The sequence below is a fragment of the Dermacentor albipictus genome, chromosome 9 (genome assembly GCF_038994185.2).
Source record: "Dermacentor albipictus isolate Rhodes 1998 colony chromosome 9, USDA_Dalb.pri_finalv2, whole genome shotgun sequence".
Taxonomy (NCBI): domain Eukaryota; kingdom Metazoa; phylum Arthropoda; class Arachnida; order Ixodida; family Ixodidae; genus Dermacentor; species Dermacentor albipictus.
The window spans coordinates 85,181,992-85,199,393 of NC_091829.1; the positions used below are offsets into that span (position 1 = coordinate 85,181,992).

The window sequence follows — 17,402 nt, forward strand, 5'->3', positions numbered from 1 at the left end:
AAAAAATTCATTCCTACCATTGCTAAGCCTCCGCTAAGCAATCTGGAAAAGGTGAAGAAATTCAAAGATTGGTTGCAATGTTATCTTAGCTCCTGTCCCAGCTCGCTCTGACATTATGTATTTTGACAGCGCCTGTTTGGGACCCAGTTAGCATTTTACTGCAAAAGTGGGGCCACATTGTATTGTAAAAATGCAAAAGTTGTAAGTCTTCAAAGAAGTCAAGGATGACTGCTGTTGAGATCACACGCTGTGTGTGCAAAACGATTTGCTGCTGGAACTTGTTCAGTGATGACATGTTTTTGCCATTGCTTTAGTTAGGGTTCCCAGTAACCCCTAACAAATTAGTTTTATTGGCAGTATGTGTCAAAAAGATGGAACTTGGTAAATTTCCAGAACTTATGCTATGCCACAACGACCCATATTACGAGAGAATAGTGAAGAGTCATGGGTTTTGTCACAACATTTATAAAATTGAATTCTGGCCTCCATTTTTGTTTCTAGTCAGTGGTGCAGCTAGATCGTCTGACACCCGGGTCCTGTAGTCTTCTGTCACCCCCCTCCGGTGTATTAAGCAAGGCGAGGATATCGAAAATGTCCGGGGGAGGGGGGTGATGTTTCAGCGTGATGTTTCAGCGTGATGTTTCAGCACCAGCACAGCTGCCTTGGATACCGCGGATGCCCCCCCCCCCCTCCCCTGCTTTTGTTCCCAGAGATCGCGAATGTAGCAGGTATACATGCTGTTTTATTTTGTGCACGCAGGATGCTGCACTGATAACTTGTGATAAGCGCATTTGCACATCTGCTGTCAAACTGTAAGGCTTGCCATCCAATACAGATGCGGCATCGTGGAAAATATGGCTCACAAATAACAAAAATATTCTAATAAAGTTTTAATGAGCAATTTTAGAGGCCATATATCATTTTCAAAATTGAAGGCCAACAGTCAGATGTTGCCGAAAAACAACTTCACAAAAATCGTCGTAGGTACTACGGCGTGTAGTAATTTGGCTGTGGGCAGCCCTGAAACCAAATTAAAATTAAATAGGGTGTCAGTGACGCCGATCTCCCTACCCTATTAGAAAACGCCACCTGCTTTCTGCTGCATGGGTGCCAATTCTGTGACAATTACGAGTTGCCTTTATTCTGATCCATAAAGCCTTGCTTTATTTGCTGCTATTGGCAAAAATGATTATCCGAACTGCGGTACTGCCACAAGGTTGGGAACGGAATAGAGCACACTTCACGTCGGTTCCTGGCGTCACCATGCAAAAAAAAGAGAAGGTCACAATGAAGCCCATGCCAGCTTAAGCTTCATCTACTGTTGGTTTGCACTTTCAATGGAGAGAATAGAGATATCGACGTCGCTGGGGCACTCTTTCATATTTCTTTCGGTACTGCCACAGTGGGCCGCCCACAGTGCCAAAGTACTGCAGGCTCTAGCACCCAAGACGATTTTGTTTAGATAGGTTTTTGTTGAGTTAATACCAATGTGACTTTGGGTCCTCAATTCCTGAATTTCCGCTATAATTGCTAATAAAGCAGTTATTCAAGATATCCTAATGAATTACCTGCCATATTTTACACGATACTGAGTTCCTAGCAGTCACAAACACACATAACCTGATAGAATAGCGGGAAATATCCTAACAAAATTCACCTTTTTCTAAAATTCTGTGCAGCTAAAACAAGACACTATTTCTGACATGAAGTCAAACAACAACAAAATGATAAAGAGATGGTTAGCTGGGGCTAGAAGACTGTTTTTATTCAACAACACGAAACTGATACAAGACCAATGTAAACGATACAAAACTGATAAATGGAACACTGTATGGAACACTGTATGGATAAATGGAACACTGTAAATATCCTCACAAAATTCACCTTTTTGTTAAATTCCGTGCAGCTAAAACAAGACACTATTTCTGACATGAAGTCAAACAACAACAAAATGATAAAGAGATGGTTAGCTAGGGCTAGGAGACTGCTTTTATTCAACAACACGAAACTGATACAAGACCAATATAAACGATACAAAACTGATAAATGGAACACTGTATGGAACACTGTATGGATAAATGGAACACTGTAAATGGAACACTTAACTTTAGCAACAGTTTAAAAATATGTGAATGCCATGTAGCTGGACAGAACCAAAGTAATGTTGTAACGGTTGTAAAAGTAACGGGTAAGGTAACGTTGTAAGGTAATGCAGAGTGCATCGAGCGGCCAGTTGCGCAGCAATTTTGTGTGTATTGGTGGGCTTCTTTCACGCTCAGAAAAGTACTTTTAGGTAGCACGTATTGAGCAACAGAATGCTATATTGGCAGTTTTTCATGTGGCTTTACAATTTTCTCATTGGCACTTTTCATCTAATTATAATGTTTGAGAAGTTGATTAATCAGTTAAGACATTATCTAATGAAAAAAATAATAAATCTGAGTATCTCCAAGCAAAGGCAAACAACATTACCTTGATTCTGTCCAGCTACATGGCATTCGCATGTTCTTAAGCTCTGGCTAAAGATAGCGAGGACGCTCTGTATATACGGATGACACAAAAACCATGATCGGAGATAAGCACACAGCACGACCACATGAAATGTTTCACTAAGGCGAGTAATGTAGTGACCACTAAGCGAATTAAATTTTTTAGCCCGCACAATCGTACAATTATTGTGTAGGATGTTGATAATGCTGCAGCGAGGCCCCTTGTGAGTGGCCTCACAATAGGCATTGGCTGTATTCATACCTGAGCTTTCCAACAATGCGTTTAATGTGGGCTGGGTTTGATTGAAGCACAGCATTTGTGGGAGGGGTTATTGCAGTTCTTTGATGCCTGGATGAAGAACTAGAAAGCGCCACCTTGGGATAGGCATGGAGTCTTGTTGTATTAACTTCTGATGCACTTTTGAGCTGTGTTCCACCGTAGTGTAGAAGTAGTAAGCCACCTGCAAGAGTCGAGACAGTCATCTTTTGGTCCTGTCAACTTTGCAGGTTTCGGACAAGGAGTGCGACACCAACTTTCTGCTTCACCAGCTATCGCACTGTGCCTGTGAATCTGAGCTGCTGAACACCGTGTCACGTATCGAAGGACCGTGGGCATTTGTCTACTTCAAGGTACAAACACTCATTATTGCTTTTTTAATGTGAACCATTTCGTGTCTCATTCGAAGCACTTTGCAATAGATAGATAGGTAGGTAGGTAAGTTCCTGTGACACGTCATTTTGTGCCTCTTCAATAAAGAAATGATTAAGCCATTAAGAATTCCCAAGAAAAATTTATCAGTCAAATTTCATTTATTCTTGGTAGCCAATAGCCTTTTCACATTGTAACTGTGTTATGAGAGTTTCATTGATTATGATGTAGTTTTTAAAATGGCATGACGGTGTACTTTGCTAAGCACTTCAGGCCGCTATGCGAGATAAGCCCAATGCAGTTTCAAGCCTAAATCAAGCCTAAAACGAAAAATACTTACCACAAATAGTCACACCAAACTTCGTGCTTGCCCGCTTAGCTTTCCAAGGCCAGAATTAGCATTTTAGTGGCAATTATTCTGCGTAAGGGAGGTGTTTTTATTGTTCATGTGTTTATGGCATATCACTAAGACAGGTAATGGTGAAGGGTTTCATTGTCGCTTTATGAGGTACAAGCAATGCTAATATTACAATTGATACAGATGATGACATTATGTTTCACAATGGATGCAAGCATACAAGAATTCAGCATTTCGTTTAGTGGTGGTTGAAAACTCGTGGTCTATCCTGTGATGACAATCGACTTCTTGCTATACAGTCCTGTTTGCATGGGAAATGGCTTGTAAAACCAGAAAAGATACAATACGATAGACTGGTGGCAACACCACCTTGAACTTCACGCGCCAGCTCATCCTGACATCATCTGCATGAGGCTAGCTAGTTTTCTATAGGTAAAAACAGACTACATTGTATTCTAAAAGATCCAAAGAATGAGCTCAACAAGTTTCAAGAACCTCTACTGAGCTACCACTGAAATGAGAAAGAAAGCACTTTGAAATCTGTGACGTCACACAGACGTCTCGACATTGTTGCTTCATTCAAAAAATGAAACATTTACCTTAATTTTCTCTTATAAAAATTTATCTCTATTTCTAATCTAATCTATTTCTCTTATAATATTGCTGGGAAGTTTTTGAAAATAGCTCTTAAAAAATGCTTTGTTAGTCTAAACTGACTTACGTATTGGTTAAAGGGACATCAAATGACATCCTTTGATGTCCCTTTAACCAATACAGCTAACCAGTAAGTAGCATATCCCAGCATGTCTGTTGGGAAGCTATTGGCTGACTTTGACAACCATCCTTCAGTCGTTTCAGCCCCCATTTTATTTTATTTTGTTTTATTTGATTTATTTTTTTTGGCCAAGTTCTAAGTTGGACACAATCAAGTGTAGGCATTCCTGGCTGAGCCCATTGCCTGGTTGAATACAGGAAGCACAGCTGTGACATACGTTTGTTTCTTTGCATTTATAAATTTTATATTTTTGCGTTTTATACAGAGGAACGAGCAGCAGCTTTGGTTCGGGCGTGATGTCTTTGGACGTCGAAGCCTGCTGTATCAAGTCAAGGGCACCAATCTCACGCTTGCATCGGTGGTGGCTCCAAAACCAAATGAGGTATGACTGCCTAAACATTGTTTAAAATCAGTTTCTTTATTATTTTCTTTCTTTATTATGCAACGTGGAACATCCATTGCAATATCGATTAGCTGGAACAAAGGTTGGCGAGGTGGTTGTGAGGAGGGACAAGAAAGCAGCACTTCACCTTTCCTCAAATCTATTCATCGATCTTAAGCGGAAGCTTTAGTTCAGCTGCAACTCTGACGTCGCCTATTCAGGTACATGTAAAACACAGAAATGTTTTTCTGAGATAACCCCTGCTCCAATTTTAAGGAAATTTTGGTGCATTGGAAAAAAGAGTCAAATTCTAGTGACTGTTGAAAGCAAAATTTTGATTCATGACCTTGTTTATATGACAGAGGTTGCAGAAATTGGTCAAGTTAGAGAAAAAGAATAGAAGCACAAAGTTTACAAATTCCAAACTCTGCACCAAAAATAAATATTGCATTTTTGTTAATTGCTTCAGCTACAACATCCAAAGCGGACAGATTTAATATACACATTTATTTATATTGTACGTCACGTAAATTTGTTACAATGTTTACGAATCTTTTGCAAAAGTTGTGTTCACATCTTAGTGGTGTACTTGAAAGTGATGTATCACACATCCACTTTGTCCGCTTTGGATTTACTATTAGGTGCATTTTACAGAATTCCAATATCTTTTTTCATTGTTGAGTTACAGAGTTGCAAATTTCATATTTTCATTTCCTGAAAATTTGCAATTCTCAACAATTTTTACTAAAAAATAATGGCTTAAACAAAAAAATTCCGCTTCAAACAGCCACTAGGTATTAACTTTTCTTTTTAAGTGCAAAAATCTTCATCAAATTTGGTGCAGTGGTTACCGAGAAAAACAATTTCTCCTTTTCCATGTACTTAGATAGGAGCCCCAGAGCTACAGCTTCTTCTTAACCCTTTATCTTTGGTCACTTTGTGCATACTTATAAGAATTTCTCTGAACTCTTATTTTCAATCTCATGTTTGGTGCACATTTGAGCCGCCCAGATTGGCCAATGGTGAATTATACTGAGTTACAGAGGCTCCCTGAACCGCAAATCATTGGGTTATGCTCATCTGCCAGAAGAAAACGGAATGCTGCTTGCTGGATCCCAGTGGTGGAAGTTGTCACGTGTAGATAACGGAAATAAGCTGTCTAGAACTTTTGGTTGAATCCATACCTAAAAGGCAAAACAAGAGCAATCCACCACTCAGTGACATGAAATGAGCCGTAAGAAACCTGAACCCACTCTGAATTGAACATCAGAACACAAGATTGTCACTGTAGAGCAAGAATATAACAGTAAAATGCACTTTAGATGTATTAGTGCAATTTACCTTGACATTCAGAAAGCTGCAACAGGTGATGGATTACATATTGAGAAGAAACACCAGCTTCATTGATGAAAAGATTTTCACATGTGTGAAACCAATTGCCACTACGTATTGTCACAATTGTATTCACAATTTCATTGCCATTAGCTTGGAACAAAAGCCTGCCAACCATAATTTTTTCTTGAAGCAATAGCCGAAGGGAATGCACTGCCACATAATCTCGCAAACACACCTAAGCATTGACACGTTTGCCTCTCTTGCACGGGCACCTATGACACCACAGATTTTTCTCTTGCTTAACATGATAGTATCACTAAATGTCTTCCTTTCTTTTCATCATTCAGTGCATCGCGCCTCTCTTCTATCAATGGGGGCACATGTCGGGAACCTTACTTGTCAATATCTTTTTAACATTTTTTTCCCCCACGTTTTTGCCTATTTAGACTTGTCAACATTTGTCTGTGTGGGGCCATACACATACACATGCACACTCTCACATGCAGACGTGCATGTGCACGAATTCTGGCATGGCTAGTTTCACTGTTTCGTGTGTAACCACTCAGGCACCCTCTGATTGATTGATTGATTGATTGATTGATTGATTGATTGATTGATTGATTGATTGATTGATTGATTGATTGATTGATTGATTGATTGATTGATTGAAGTCAAGCATGAGTTCGAGAGAATTCACTACAGTGACCTAATTTGGAGCAATGTGTCTGAAGACACTTACTGTAGACTGATATTGCCCCAGAACAAGTTCATTTACATTGCGAGATGTGTAACGAGGTCTTCCAAACCCCCTTTGCAGAGCTGGACCGAGCTGCCAGCGATCGGCATCTACTGCCTGGACTTGAAGCAGAGCGTGGCCCAGGGACGCCTGGCCGTGCGCCTGTTCCCGTGGCATCGGCTGCCCGCAGGCGACCTGTTCGAGCCTGACGGCTGGCAGCCTGGCCCCCTCGGCGAGACCCTGCTGTGTCCCATCGAGCCCTGGCTCAACAGCTCTCTGAACAGGGAGCTCGGAAATGGACCGCCACCCATGCCGACCCTGGGACGGGCCTTCTTCAGGAAGGCATGTTTGCTAGATGGCTATTTGGAATACTAGTTGGCCAATGTTCATCGTAGATGTCACGCATACATTGTTTTGCATTTTGCCAGAGACAGTTTCTTTAGCAGATTATCACAAGGCACAAGGCATGCCTACTGTATTGAAAATTTCTTGAATGTTTTGGCTATGGTTCCATGGCGAAAGAGTCTTGTCTAATTAGATTGCGTGCACGACAGCGGTATTGTGCAGTAAACGCTCGTTACTAAGAACAGCACATGAAGAAGGGTAAAAAGAAGGACACCGACCACTGAATGAATACAAGAAAAGACGTTTCGGCTCCCCTGACGGGAGCCTTGTTCACAAAATAGATTGTGAACAAGGCTCCCGTCAGGGGAGCTGTAACGTCTTTTCTTGTATTCATTCAGTGGTCGGTGTCCTTCTTTTTACCCTTCTTCATGATGCCTCCCGACCAGACGGGCTTCCGTCAAAACCTCGACTTAAGAACAGCACATTATCAAACTTTCCAGATTAACCAACTTTTCAGAAATCCCCTGCTGACTTGATATAGTTTCGGTGTAAAAGTATTTCAGTACTATGAACTTCTGAATACTGAACTTTTCAGAATAACAATCGTTATTCAGTTACCTTGTCATGTTAAGAGCGCCTCAGTACTATGAGCTAATATTCCGAAATCTGGAATTCTTAGATTTCTGTGCATCCTTCACAGCAGCCGGAACAGTAGGCCAGTTGACAACAGGGTGCAGAAAGTGGACACCGCAGCACATGGGTTCAGAAAACCTGAGACAGTGCCCGATAAATAAAAATGCAGGCGACAGTGGGCAAGAACTTTTTTGTTTAATCTATTGGAGAGGCGATGACGCATCAGGTTTTGTGAGCACACGCTCCGGCCAGAAAAGTATCGCTTAGCAATGGAGGCGCGTCTCTTCCTTCATTTGCACTTCTTTTTGCTGCCGTACTAGCTACACGTGTGGAGAAATGTAGCCTCCGCACTCGCAGGGATGCCACACGGTTGCGCTTTGCACTTTCCAGGTGGTGTCATTTACGTGCGCTTGCGCTTTGGCATAGTTCCTGCCTCGAGCGAGACAGATGTGGTGTCCACGGCAAGGAATGTGAAAAACAAACAAACAGCAATAAACATTGTGCTTTGGAGGCAATGTGAAGCTACCTTTATGTCGGTAGCCTTCTTGGCATCAGCATCCGTCTTGCACACGTCACTCTTACTATACAGTACTTCGGTGGTGTGTGGTGGCGGAATCGATGAAAAATAGCAACAGTGACATTCTCGTGGATCACTCATGTAGTGACAATTTATGAGGGTTGATGGGCGGAATGGGCAATTTTGGGGCTTTCACTGTAACAAACCTTCAGAATAATGAACGATTTACCGCGTCCTCTGAAGCTTGTTGTATCGAGATTTCGCTGTACAGTCTTTGTCAAAAGTGTACAGGTTATTTTGCACTTTTGCCACATGCTGCTCCACTGTGTGGTGTGGTTTCCGTCGTGCTCCTGACACTCCAGGCATCTGGATGGTGAGTTCGAGGGTTCTTCTTTTCATTCCTCAGCATTTTGGAACTTATGGCACACGACAGGAACTCCCTTAAAGACTTGTACAGTTGCTGCAAACATAACCCGTATACTTTTGATAAAGAGCGTACGTTCTCGAGTGTACACATGAACCAGCAATTGCCCTGGAATGTATAGCAGTACACGTATAAGGAGTGGACGAATTCGACCCATGAGTTAGATTCAGTGAGAGCGCTCGCCGCTCTCAATGCAATTCAAGTGTAGCTTGTCTTTCTGGGCACAAGTTTGCCCACTGGAGAGTTAGACTCTCAACTCATACTCTTGCCAGTGTTTTATTCTTCCATGGTAAAATCAGGGTACTCTGAGGAAGCAAGGATGAATAAGAATGCCCAGATGTCAAGCTGGTTGTTTTATTCTTTACCATAACCTACAGCATAACAGTGTAATTTTTTTTTAAGTGCAACAGCTGACACACAGAAACAGAAGATGGAACAGAAACGGCAAACGGTAGTGGTGTCACAAGCGAACTTATCAGAAATGTTACTTTTGCTCATTGCCAAAAAAACAAAAGAAAACAAGGATCGCCATGGCATGCATTCAGAGAGAAGGTTCCAACTGTGTGTTCAGTTTAAGCCTGTTATACCTAGGGGCACGGGCTGGGGTGATTTGGTTTACTTTTTTCTTTTTAACCCCAACATATTATATTTGGTCAGTGCGGTGCCTGCAGTCAGTGTCAGCTTTGTAGGGGGGGAGACAAAGCATGCTTGCAGTCATGGTGGCGACCAGCTCCAGCAGCCTGGCTTGGCTGGCTTGCAGTTGGCGAGCAACTAGCCGATCTCATGTGACCGCTTCGATCATACAGTTCCATATTGACAACAGTGAGAAGTGCACATTTGTGAAATCGACAGGAGGCCTGTCGGTGCTTGCTCTTGCATTTCTTTTGCAGAGAGCTGATAGGGAAAATTTTTGTTGTTGATGTCACCACATGTGCTTGTGATGAATATAGAATATAACGAAAGTACTTTCGTGCCGTGTGCAACTCCTTTATACCGAGGTTTTTGTACCAATATCTGCAGGAGTACATTTGCTTTTGTTTTGCATGCAGGTTTTAGACGAGCGCGCAGAGATAGCGACTGCTGTGGCCGAACTGGACAAGGTGCTGTACGAGGCAGTGCGCCGCCGTCTCTCCAACCACAGCATGGTCTGCCACTTGTGCATGCCCAGGCATCGTTCGGGCCTCGCTGACATTCCAGAGTGCAACCATGCGTCTGTGGCTGTTCTCTTCTCCGGTGGCCTGGACTCCATGGTCATCGCTGCACTGTGTGCCAGGCACGTTCCTTATGCCGGCATTTGCTGGTTGATTGGCTGATTGGTCAGTTGATTGATTGATTGATTGATTAGTTGAGTGATCTAATAATTGGTTGATTAGTTGGTAGGTGGATTGGGACCCCTTTGGAGTGATTGCTGCGTTCTGTGCCAGGCATGTTTGTTGCATGAGCGTTTGCGCAATGATCGGTTGTGTTCCATGATGATTGGTTGGGGGTAAAGTTGCCTTTCATGAACTTTTCTCCACCTTGTGAGTTTCCACAGAACTGATTTGTTTGATTGGCTGATTGGCAAGTTGATGGATTGATTGCATGATTTATTGCTTCCTTGGTTGTTTGATTGTTTGATTGATGGTGTTCATTAGTTGGATCAAATAATTAATTGGTGACTTGGTTGGTTGATTATTTTGTTGATTGTTAAAAATTTTTTTCAGTCACTTAGTCTCAATAGGCAACCACTGTACTTAATTGTGTGAAGTTTGATTGTTGTTTTACATTGATTGATAGGGTTTGAAGTCACAAATTTTGAAATTCGTCACATTTAAGAGGGGCCAATGTGTAGCCACTGTTTGTAGCTGGTTTATTTATCACATTTGACCACTCTAGGTGTTCTAACAGATGCAACTTACAGAACTGCGATTACGTGTTTTTCAAATTGAGCTATGAATTTCTGAACTTTCTGCTTCAGTGCCTTTTAAGACTCATTCACACCGCCAACTAAAGGAGGTCATGTGACCATTGGCAACTGGTGATCAAAAAGTGACCGAAGGTGACCGATGGTCACACCAGCAAGTGTGACTGGCCAGTCGCCATCTGCTCACAGTTGCATCGCCACGTAAAATAAGTAATATCAGCGTTAACAGACGTCCCATTCCTGTGCACCTGATTAGCCCAGCAGTTTTGCGACTTCAGCACCACGACTGAAAAATCGGGCAGCAAGCGACTGGCCCAAAACTGTCGCTTTTCGAGAGAAGCGACCATTTGTAACCATTTTTGACTGGTCGCTTGGTGACCAATTTGGTCGAGTGACCGCTGCCAGCCGCCGGTATGAATGGACCTTTAAAATTGCTTATATTTGTCAATTCTTGCCAAAATTAGAGCTTCTAAATAAAATTGCTGCTTTCGTATCAATCGGCAGAATTCAGCTTTCTATCTTAAACATTCAGATCAATCCACTGGTCATCTATTGAGAGTTTTACGTGTATGGGAAAGGGGAAATCGGCGTTGGTCCCGAGCTAAAGTTCCCTCATAAACGGAAATCTTGTGAATTGCATGTGACAGGTAGCACTAGAAAGGTTATCAGTTGGTGTTGCTGTCATAGCACGCGTCTCTCGAATTTTGGCATGGCAGGCTCGCTTAAGAAGTCTACATGATCCTTGAACAATGTCAAAATTTAAGAACATTTTGCACACTCTGATTTAGAGGATCCTGATATGTATTCACTATAATGGGGGTTCAAGTGATAATGATAGCGGTGAAAAGGCCTTTCACCCAGGGAACAATTCAGAAAAACAAAATGCACAGGCAGCAACTGACGTATCGCTTTGTGTGGTTCCATGCTTCAAAGAAGTCATACAATGAAGGATATGCGAAAGACACTTCTACGTTTTTAAGTATGTTTTTTCATCATAAAATAACCCAAGTTCAATTATTGTAGTAGGATACTAATCATTTTGTTTATGCTATTATTAGCATGAAGAAAACCTGTAATATCTTCATCAACATATTGCTAGTAAATAGTATTTGAATTTATGGAGCTGACATGAATCTACCGTTTAAATCTGGCCTGCTGTAGCTAATTTGTTACTTTTGCTGCACATGCATTACATTCAGCCTTGAAAATCTTCCAGCACAGAACAGGCCATAACTCTCAAAATGCACGGCACACAAAATGATTAAGTGTTGGCAAGACAGATGTTGATGCCAAAAGAAAAGGTGGACAGGCATTCCTTTTGCTGTGTTCCTGTCTTTCTCCTGCAAGTGGACGACAGAAGCTAGCCATTGATAGGTCATGTCCTGCCATCACGTTACAGGCTTCTCCCCAGGCGCTGCCCCATAGACCTGCTGAATGTGGCCTTTGAGCACCAGGTGCACATGATTGACAGCCAGAGCAAGACCAAAAAGTGGTTCAAGTCCTTTGACGCCCCCGACCGTCTCAGCGCCAAGCTAGGCCTCGACGAGCTACGCACAGTGTTTCCTGACCGCAAGTGGAACCTCGTTGAGGTGATGGCCTTTTATGTTTTTTTTAAAGCAAAGCTTTCTGATCGAACCCTCCCAGGCTTTCAGACTTTGCAGACCGTACCTGCTGTTGCTGTCTTGTCAAATAGCTCACACACGGAAAGTAAGAATGACGTGCCTGATGGTAGGCTTGAACCTTGGTCTCTTGTCACAATGGCACGATGCTCTAACCTCTAGGCCGCAACTTTCACGCATGCTTTTCTCAGGCCAGTGTCAGATAGCTCTTTGAGATGTCTCGTATATGCGCTGTGTCTTGTAGCATGTGCTCTCACCAACTTCCATTAGATGTAGGTGCTCTCGCCTCTGGCAATTTAGCCTATTCAGGTGTAGTACCTGAAGTGGCTGCCCCTAGCTTGCTGCCGTGAAGTAGGAGAGACATGAAACGATTCAGCGTCTGATATGGCTCCCGACGTGCCAGACTGGCAGCCAGATCCGAGGCGTTTTGCCGTGCCATGGTGCCAGATCAGGCACCCACTGTGCTGAAAAGGTAGGAGACATGCGGTACAATTCATCGTCTGATATGACATCAGGCGCACTGGAACAACAGGCAGATCCGAGGTGTTTTGTTGTGCCGTTGCGCCATATCGGTCGCCTGCCATGCAACAAATCAGGAGGCACGCGATATGATTTGCAGGAAAGGCAGCCGGATCCGAGCCATTTTGCCATGCCATATTGCCTGATCAGATGCCTGTTCACGCCAGGCACTCGATTCAGCACTACGGCACCGCTGAAGGCCTCAAATCCAGCACGTTCGGCACTGTATCGGATGCCGAATCATACCGTATGTCTCCTGCCTTTTAGGCGGCGAAAAAAAAATTGCTCAAAATTTTACCTGCATAATGAACCCTGACTTCGCACAAATGTTTTGGGAGAAAAAGTGCAACCATTATGTGATTAAATATGGTACAGCCCTTACTTTCTGTGTGGGAAAATGATGGGTAGGCCATAGAAGGAAGAGGGGAGTTGCTGCATCCCATCTCCTTGAAATTTGCCTGTGGAACTATCACAGACAGCAGCCGTATAAGCTTTCATGCCACAGGAAATGACGCATTGGGCATTTAATTAGTGCTTCCTCATCTTCAATGAGGTAACTAATCCTACTTGCTTTTACTTTGATCTTGCTCATATTGTCACGTAATGAAAGTGGCTTTGTTGCACATTTGTCACAACATGCTACAATACGCTTTGGATTCTTGCTCCTTGAACTACTGCTCCGGGCAGTCACAAGGCGCACGACTTGAGGTTGCGCACCTTGTGAATACGAGCTTATATCTTGGTCAAGCACTGAAGAACATAACTGAAGCTTTGGGGCAAGCATTTCAAGCTTGACCATCTCTGTATGATTGTGGAAGGCTGTGTTGACTGTACTTTGACCCTAAATCGTGCACCACTAAGAGGTGTGTGTCTTGTGGTAACTAGGGTTTTGTGATGACATTTGCAGATTGACGTGGGTAAAGAAGAGCTGCAGTCCGAACGGTAAGTCAGATCGCCAAGACTCCTCTGACTTTCATCTTGTTTATTTTTAATGATAATTTTGTTTTTAGATAATTAATATCATCAAAAAATATTGGATATTCTGCTCTGTCCTGCTGCAGTGACGTCACATGGGAAATATGTCATATCATGTTATATTAAAAAATTTGCTTCAAGACATGACTGAAAGGTAGCTGCCAAAGGAATTCCGCGTCACTGCATTATGCAGGTTCTGCAGTGTCCCAACTGCAAACTCTCCTGATGTATTTAAAACTTGTGAATTGCCCGAGAGGTGTCAATATTTGGTCGATCTCTGGTTGTCTTGCTTTGATAGTTACCTTGCAGTCGTATTGTCCTCTACAGCCTAATTAACTTATGTCCACATAAACAAACACACAACAGAGATGTTAGAGGGATGCTAGAAACAAATGTTAAGTCAAGCTAGTGATAACGATGATGCTAAAAGCTAGCGTTCCAACACATCCAAAGTGTCACTTTTGCTGATAATGTAGCTTTCATAAGAAAGAGAAGGTCGTAAACATATAAAAGCAACATCACCACGCCTCCGAATTTAACAATGCCAGTTCCCACGACAGAACATGTCCTGTTTACAGTTGGTACATTGTAGTCAATTACTGATAATTGAAAAAGCTAATTTTCTGCGTTTTGTTCTCCACATATAATGCTCTGCTAATCTTGTGATGGTTGCCATGTTTGAATTCCGTGTACCCCATGAATTCTGTCTGGTTAGAATTAGCTTGAGCTTACAGCTAGGCTTTGGCGCTTTCGGTTTAGACCTGAAAAAAAAAAAAGGGAATAATGTACAGTAAAAACCTGTTCACTCTAATTTGTAAAATCTGGGAAAGTTTTTTAGATAGGCGGAGTAACTCGGAAATTGTAAAAACCGGCAAAATTTTTTAGATAGGTGAATTAACAAAAATATAAGCCCCCGGTTGCATATAGGCCACATAGGGCCTTTTGAAATAGGTGCCAGCAGCTGATAAGTTTCTCGCAACGACTCGATGTATTAGCAGCAATATGTTTTGTAGATAACTTTTGTGGAATATTGACTTGGCACTCAACACGTACGTCAGGCGTCTACGAGCAACAGCGATCCTCGCACATAGCACTTTTGCAAAATATTATGGAAGTGCTCGTATCCGAAAAATTAGTCGACCAGGGATGCCACCCCAGGGCTGCAATTTTAGAGCGTTGCCTTCCGCTCAATAGCACGCCACTCCATCCACCATTTTCGGCTGGCTTATGCCATTGATGTTGCGGGCAGAGCGTTGCTATGGCCAGTGACAAAGCACGGTAAGAAACAGTGCCGGAAGAGGGATTTATGCAAAATGGTGGCCCTGAACTTGTTATCCACAAACATGGAAACGCACAGAGCACGCTGAATAAGCAGACTGACGATGCTCTGCGGATAAGCGAGTATGCATGTTGCAGAGGTCGTGTGTACCTCCTCACCCTCATTGCGCTTCGTCAAGGGTCACGGCAACACACCGGCAGCATTATCAACGAAACCACAGCTGGCCGTGAATGGTGGATGAAAACAGTGGCCGAAAAGGGTGTGGAATTCGCTACAAACTTGCAATCCTGTCACTTTTTGGCAATGTCGTGGCTGCATACTCAAGATGGAAACCTTCAGGTAGTGACTTCTCCCCAACGTTTTTCGAATTGAGGTTTCGATACATCAGCAGTATGGTGCAAAAGCATTCAAGATAAAAGGTGAAAAATACACGGGGTTGACACCGAGCTAGGAAAAAAATTCTGATCAATATTTTGAGATATCAGAGTTTGAGTTAATGAATGTTTACTGTATGGCGAACTTTAAAAAATTTTTTTTTAATCGGAAGTGATCAGTGAAAGCAGATTTACCAGAGAGCGAGGCAATCAGCACACTGCTGCAAGATATATATGTGCGTTCCAATACAACGAGCCTGGCAAGGTGAAGGTTGTACAGTCAACCACAGAAGTTTACGGACCACGGGTTCTCAGAAAACATTCAATTTCTGAGCTGCCTGTAACAATAGTCAGTAAAACCAAACATCACAATGTTGTTCACATATACTGGTAGAAGCTGCAAATGTGAATACTAGGCTGCCGTTGTGAGGCTGCACAAATATTCAGCATTTTCTCAGACCTCGTGTTCCGTAAAATTTTGTGGTTGGGTGTACATCTGCCCACCGCCCAAGCAGTACTTTTATTTTAAATTTTCATCCCGTTAAATGTTTGGTTCTTTTTCCACAATGGCTCACAAGACCTAGTTCTATGTTCCTAGTCATTCTTTATGCATTATTTGTCAGAACTCGGCACCCACATAACATTACGTGTAAACTCTCACTCTAGTTCTCTTCTAATCTCAAATGTGCTCACTCCTAATTTCTGCATGATCACATTGCCATATGGCATTGTGCACTTAATCTAAGACCTTGTTATTGTGTGCATTCGATGCAACTGCATTGTCAAAGAGCAGTGATACAGCGCGTTTCAGCACCATCAAAGTTAGCTAATGAGCCAGTTGAACCTTGTTGCGACAAAGTCTCATCCAACAAGAAAATACCTTTGTTATGCCCAGTATCTTTATAAGCATGTATTTGTTACATGCTGATATTGGTGCAAAACAATTTAGGTTTGTTTCATTATATCCTATATTTGTGTCTATCATATCGAGGTTCGACTGTGTTCCCTGAAAGAAACAGTGAGCTCAATGCAAAAATTTATTCGCTGAGAAAAAAGGAAGTGAAAGATCACGTGGAGAAATATATTCACCAAACAAAAGCCAAATTTACAGATGCAAATAAACACTGAAAATTCTGCGCCGCACCTAGAGCATTGTGCTCTGTCACACTCTGTCTGTCTTTGCTTTCCTTTAGTCTTAGTTCTTCCTTCAAAGTACCGGGATAAGCAGTGCTGGCAGCCAGCCTCCTACACGTACAGTGTTCTTTTACAGTGCCAACCACATTCGCAAGTTGATCTACCCACTGGAGACGGTCCTGGACGATAGCCTTGGGTGTGCCCTCTGGTTTGCCGCTCGCGGGAAGGGAAGTATCTCGGGCACTGCTCTGCCCCCCGGTGCACCCTACGAAAGCCCAGCAAGGGTAAGAAGCCTTCGTGTTAATCGGTAACACGAAGGCTACCGATTGCAGTAGCTGTCTGCACAGAGACCTGAAACACGCACAAAAGTTTCACGTGCATTGCTTTTAGTTCACTTTGTGAGCACACTTTGTGAGCACGATAACGAAGCATGATGATAATGATGATCAAAGTATATAAGCATACAGGGATGTATGCCTTTGCAACCCATCCTTGTACAGTTTACGTTGCTGGTTTCATGCATGAAAGACAACACTGAAATACGACGGAAATGCAAATGAGCAGTTGCCTGCCCTTCTCCTTATCCTCATTCTTCTTAGTGTTGTCTGTCTTGTGTAATCCACCGCAGTAAGTTAAACAACTGTCTTGCCAACCAGACCCAGTTGAAGCCTTGCTAAACTTTGCGTTTGCATTCGTTCCCTGCAGGTTGTCTTCCTAGGGATGGGTGCAGATGAGCAGCTGGGCGGCTATTCAAGACACATGGTGAAATACAAGTGCGTGCCTGTGTGTGCCATTGTTGTCTCTTAAGATCAGTGCTGTCACTTGTTCCAGTTTATAAGTCATCTTTCATTCTTCACCTACTGCAGAAACTTTGGCTGGCAGGGTCTAGTTGATGAGATTGCCATGGAGCTCAACAGAATATCCCACCGGAACCTCGGCAGGGATGATCGGTGAGA

At 42.7% G+C, this 17,402-nt stretch overlaps 1 protein-coding gene across 1 annotated transcript in view; it reads left to right on the top strand.

The window, feature by feature from the left end:
• Nucleotides 1-17,402, top strand: part of LOC135919861 (asparagine synthetase domain-containing protein 1) — a 45,529-nt gene that overhangs the window by 19,506 nt on the left and 8,621 nt on the right. Inside the window, exons 3-11 of the mRNA XM_065453842.1 lie at nucleotides 2,997-3,119; nucleotides 4,537-4,653; nucleotides 6,806-7,066; nucleotides 9,693-9,916; nucleotides 11,946-12,135; nucleotides 13,592-13,626; nucleotides 16,583-16,730; nucleotides 17,152-17,219; nucleotides 17,313-17,396. Coding sequence (XP_065309914.1) covers nucleotides 2,997-3,119; nucleotides 4,537-4,653; nucleotides 6,806-7,066; nucleotides 9,693-9,916; nucleotides 11,946-12,135; nucleotides 13,592-13,626; nucleotides 16,583-16,730; nucleotides 17,152-17,219; nucleotides 17,313-17,396 — 1,250 coding nt within the window. The remainder of the gene's footprint in view (nucleotides 1-2,996; nucleotides 3,120-4,536; nucleotides 4,654-6,805; nucleotides 7,067-9,692; nucleotides 9,917-11,945; nucleotides 12,136-13,591; nucleotides 13,627-16,582; nucleotides 16,731-17,151; nucleotides 17,220-17,312; nucleotides 17,397-17,402) is intronic.